This window comes from Vollenhovia emeryi, unplaced genomic scaffold (assembly GCF_000949405.1).
Source record: "Vollenhovia emeryi isolate VEMERY1.0 unplaced genomic scaffold, V.emery_V1.0 DF939148.1, whole genome shotgun sequence".
Taxonomy (NCBI): Eukaryota; Metazoa; Arthropoda; class Insecta; order Hymenoptera; family Formicidae; genus Vollenhovia; species Vollenhovia emeryi.
In genome coordinates this window covers 705,553-711,061 of record NW_011967218.1, presented here as the reverse complement: position 1 = coordinate 711,061, position 5,509 = coordinate 705,553, and the positions used below count along the sequence as shown (strand labels likewise).

General features: G+C 33.0%; 1 protein-coding gene across 1 annotated transcript in view; it reads left to right on the top strand.

The window, feature by feature from the left end:
* The window catches only part of LOC105565917 (short-chain dehydrogenase/reductase family 16C member 6), a 9,249-nt gene extending 3,933 nt beyond the window's left edge, over positions 1–5,316 (top strand). The window contains exons 2-7 of the mRNA XM_012019501.1: positions 2,646–2,805; positions 3,089–3,243; positions 4,013–4,190; positions 4,378–4,507; positions 4,603–4,723; positions 5,149–5,316. Coding sequence (XP_011874891.1) covers positions 2,665–2,805; positions 3,089–3,243; positions 4,013–4,190; positions 4,378–4,507; positions 4,603–4,723; positions 5,149–5,278 — 855 coding nt within the window. The 5' untranslated portion in view covers positions 2,646–2,664 and the 3' untranslated portion in view covers positions 5,279–5,316. The remainder of the gene's footprint in view (positions 1–2,645; positions 2,806–3,088; positions 3,244–4,012; positions 4,191–4,377; positions 4,508–4,602; positions 4,724–5,148) is intronic.
* The last annotated feature ends 193 nt before the right edge of the window (positions 5,317–5,509 follow it).

The following is a 5,509-nucleotide window of genomic DNA, read 5'->3' as shown; positions in this document are numbered from 1 at the left end:
ATATTTTTTGCTGGGAAGGTTACGTAATACATCCTTAACAAAAAATACTAGTGATTGTATAAAATCGAGATATGACCGTGCGAAAGAGATTAATCGATATCCCAAGTTCTTATAATAGAAATGAAGAAGACACATAAAAAAACTAACATAAAATAAAAACTAAGCATATACCAAATCCGTTAACAAAAAATACTCATTTATCTAATCTTGCTGAAAAAAATTGAAACACACGTGTGTTAAGTACACTTCTGTCAAGTCCAACAGATTGCAATTTTGATATCGCTTACACGTATCGTGCCGTCAAATGACCTTGCATTTTAAAACGTCCGCGGTTATTATCGATCCCGATTAATCCTCTTTTCTATACATATATCTGCGGTTACCTTGAAAAGACGTGATTTTGCCTTGGTTAAACTATACACATTGATAATCACATTTTCAAGCAATTTACGTTATCAAAGCAACAGCTCTAACACGTCTAAATAATTGGATAAAATTTTATGATGCAAACATTAATTTTAATCTGCTAATTTACTGTACTCAACGAAGGATTTGAACGCGTGTACCTTCTTAAAGGTTTGCCACGTAAAAAGAATATGTTTATTAAAATAATATATAAAAATAACTTATGTAACATATTTTGTAAATATTACAATGTTTATAATTCGGAAAACAAAAGATATGAAGCATGAACATAGAATAAAATAAAATTGTCTTATGCTGACAACTATTGATGCAACTGAAGAAGAATGATCTCATTCATATCGTGCGCTGGTCTATCACGCACAACGTGTCACGTAATCAGTACTATTTGTCACACAGTAGCTGCGGTAACCCAATTCCTTTCAACTCTGGACAGAAGGTTGAATAAGCATAACTTATTGTTAACCTGAAGAATACAATAAGAATCGTCTTCTTTGCATCTAATAATACTTACAGTTACTGTAATAAAAGAATACTTACGATTACTCTAATAAAAATTCTATTATTCCCAGTTAACCTTAACATTTCCACAACGAGGAGTATAATTTAGTTTTAACTTCGTGAAAACCACTTTTTTCTCAAGGTGACCGCAGATATATCAAAAAAGAGGATTTATCGTAAATTTCGGCTAGAATATTTAAGAATAATTTTCTTATCCAAAATAACGTGTTCTCGGTAAGAAAAAAAAGCTGATAATTAAATGCAAAATTTATAACTGTCATTTCCATGTTATCTCGGAGTAGAAGCATAACGAGTGTGTTTGCGTCGTTAACGTGAATTTTAGTAAAATGTAAATCTATCAAAATGACTCACATTTCTTGTAATAAGAAATGTCTAATATTACCAATATGATAATTAAATGCAAAATTTAGAAATGTCATTTCCATGTTATCTCGGAGTAGAGCATAACGAGTGTGTTTGCGTCGTTAACGTGAATTTTAGTAAAATGTAAATCTATCAAAATGGCTCACATTTCTTGTAATAAGAAATGTCCAATATTACCAATGTATTAGATGGGCAAAAGGGACGTACCGATTATTATAAAATTAACAATTGTATTGTACAGTCGGGAGCACTGAGGTTGCGACACTTTTTTTTTTATAAGTTTACGAACGCGCAAAATAATTCAGGATCCTGAATTATTTTGCGCGTTCGTAAACTTATAAAAAAAAAAGTGTCGCAACCTCAGTGCTCCCGACTGTACATAGCAATATCGATTTCGACTAATTACAAAAAATTTAACGATTGTACGCGCTTCAACACTACGGTGTCATCTTCAGCACGTTAAAAACTTAGTGAGAAAAAAATAGAATTTAGGTCGCGTGATAAAATGTCGCGTTAAAAATATAAAATATACAACTTCTTAAGAACCGTTAATGCTGTGATTATAAATAAAAAGGGCCAAATTAGCTATGTTATCCTCGGTATTTTTTCACGTGGCTAATTGGAAGATATCAAATAATTCCTTTCTAGTTCATTCCGGACAATATAAAGATCTAAATTACAATAAATTATAATAATTAATTAATCGAACGTATGGAACAAGCAATTATGTATGGGGTCATAACTTGCTTAAAGAAAACATGAGGTACAGCAACATGTAAAACTAAGGCTGTGGTCTACCGCTACTGCCGCTACAAATGCTTCGAACTACTTTACTTTTCTTTACTATCAATAAAGATAAGCAACAGCTTGACCGCAGCTTTAAATTAATAATTAAAAATGTCATGAGTTGTCCGCGGTTCGAGAAAGACTAATTGTAAGTGTTACCATGTGACGGGGACGTAAGGTAATAAATCATTAATTGTTTTTTTATTCACTCAATTATTTTCATTCAGTGATTTATGTGATGACGAAACTCAACACAATTTACATCAACACAAAAACATTAAAGTAATTTTTTAACAATTTTAAACAATTAAAGTAATTACACGTATACATATATGGTTATATATACGTGTAACAATTATCCTATGACGCATTAGCTACTTATAATTCAAAACTAATAATTAACAATAATTATGATGACAATTAATCATTGTCTTTATTAAAATGATACGCGATACGTATTGTATGAGATGTAAATGAATAGTAAATGAATGAATAAACGAGTTCCGTCATTTTACTTCGTCGTTCAAACAAAGATTTTGTTAATTTTGCAGGCCAGAATATCAAACAGCTATGGTTAAAGCGTACAACGGCGCGTTGGTCCTTGCGGACGTCTTGTTACTTATTCTGAAGATCCTATACTACATTTGCGAGAGCGTGTACAGATTTTTCGTTCCACCAGAAGAGAAAAGCGTGGCCGGTGAGATCGTTTTGGTTTGTATCCAATTGAAAATATTGATGCATATATGAACGTATAATTTACTGGCGATATATAGGTATGCGCGCGTATTAGTAATGATGCTGTATTAACCGCGTTTTCACGTAAAATATTGGATTAATTTTTTGCATTAAATTTATATTAGGAATGAAATTAATAAATAGTAGAAATAAAGTTTTTCATCAATAGAAAAAGACGCCTTCCTAATGAAGTGACTTGCGAAAAAGAGATACTAAAATTAAACGATGCCTCTACTACGAATTTATTAAACTTTTATAGATAACAGGCACTGGCCATGGTATTGGAAAAGAGTTGGCCCTTCGCTATGCATCGCTGGGCGCAACGGTGGTCTGCTGGGACGTGAATCAAGAATCAAATGAAGAAACGGTGAACGAGATAAAGAAAACTGGAGCAACCGCAGCATATGCGTATCAGTACGTTTGTATCCTTTACCGTCTGCAAAGTGCTTAAGGTAGTTGTTTCGCGACAGTAATGCTCAAAAGTTTCTTCCAGACAGAAACCAGCGCTCAATTATTACAACGATATACCTTGATGCAATATTGTTCTAAAGAATACACTTACGATTAATACGTAATATAAGCTAGATTCGAAAGATTATAATTTGCGGCGCTGTTGCCACATCTCTCACACTACACTCATGTCTATTACATAATTCGTTTCATTTTTCAGTTTTAACCGTTTATATTGTTGGAATGGAACGGTCAATAATTTTGATGTTTTTTCCAGCTATTCGTTCTATTTTACTTTATAGCATATTTGCTTCTCATACAAATCTCACTCACCGTTAAGCTTAAAAAAAATAACATGTGCCATCATTTGCGTTTGCAAACGCAAATATTAATATTTTAACACATAATAATGTGTGTAAATAATATTTCACATGTAATAATATTACAACGAATTATATTGTTACGTGTAATAATATTTTTATCGTGTTTGACACGTAATATTTCGTGTTACGTAGCAAACTTTAACATTTTTTTTCTAGAACTTGTAATTTAATTAGTCTTATTTTGCACGTATTAATGTAAAGAAGAAACTCCAAAAATTTGTAACAATTCTCGCATAAATGATTTTACGAAATAACCACCTTAATTGACTAAACAATGAGAAACGCGATACTGCAACAACCTATTGAACATAAAGAATTGTAGAAACGTGTTTACCCTTTTTTTTTCGCAGATGCGACGTGTCGAAGAGAGAAAACGTCTTTAGCGTAGCTGAAAGAGTCAAGAAGGAAGTCGGCGACGTGACTATTTTAGTTAACAATGCTGGTATAATGCCTTGCCACGCGTTTCTCGATCACACGCCGGACGAAATTAGACGAATCTTCGACATTAATGTGATGGCCCATTTCTGGGTAAGTTAAAGAGTTGACACAAATTAATTAAACATACGTGTAAAAGTAAAAGAATTTTTATACCGCATTTAATCCAAAATGACTTAACACCGTCACAATACAATGGAATGTAATATTTTCTCAAAGTACAATCAGTCACTATCTACGCTATTTATTCTTGTATTCCGTTGTTTCTAATATTTTTCAGATGCTACAAGTATTTCTACCAAGCATGATCGAGAAAAATCATGGCCACGTAGTTGCGCTCTCTTCACTGGCTGGAATCGGTGGCCTTCCAAATTTAGTTCCCTACTGCGCTTCGAAATTCGCAGTTAGAGGTAAGCCAGTTTGTATTCAACTCAGTTTCAACGTGGCTTTTTACGCGCAAGCAAAGAACCGTGGCATTCTTAATTTATCGGCGCAAATATTTCAGGACTCATGGAATCGATCAGCGAGGAACTACGGGTATCCAGCAAAGGAAAATCCTTGATTAAATTCACTACCATTTATCCATACATGGTAGATACTGGACTTTGCAAGAAACCAAAAGTAAAGTAAGTATACGGCAAAATAATATAAACAACATTTACACAATGTATATAATGCTGCATCATTTGATTAGTGTAGAATGCATGTTGTTGTTATTATGAAAAGTATCAATTAAATTTGTAATTAAACGTGTCTATTCTCAGACACATTGATGGACGTGTTTTTAGAAGTAGGTGTATTACGTAACTAATTATATGTCGTGAAATAATTACACTTTTCTTACATGCAGACTAGATTTTTGGATGCGAGGTGAGCTAAAGAAACGCGTCAGAGTAAAACTTTGTTCGACATTTCAGTTATTAAGCTTTATATTAAACATGACTTATTGTGAGGATTCGAATAAAAGTACACGACACTATTAAGTTCTTAACAATACTAGACTACTATCGTAATAACACCATTGGCAATAATTTTATTCTAATTTCAATAGGTTCCCGAATGCCCTGCCGTTGGTTTCACCGGAGCAAGCAGTCACACAAATAATTCAAGCGCAGAGGCGCAACTACCGCGAAAAATCTGTGCCTCCATTCTGGTTGTCAACCAACACGATAGTAAGGTAAATAAATCCGAGATTATCTAAAGTAGACATAGAAATGTATAAAGATATAACTATAATTTTAAAGGAAGCATATTTAAAAATTGTATTTTAACATTTTAATTTGAATAATATTAATAGAAGAAACCCAGCGAAAAATGCCTCATTGATCGATGTCGAAACGATGTCGACAGCGACACCGTCAAATTGACATCGATTCGACATCGTTTCGATATCTGATCCTACTTGTGGCTCA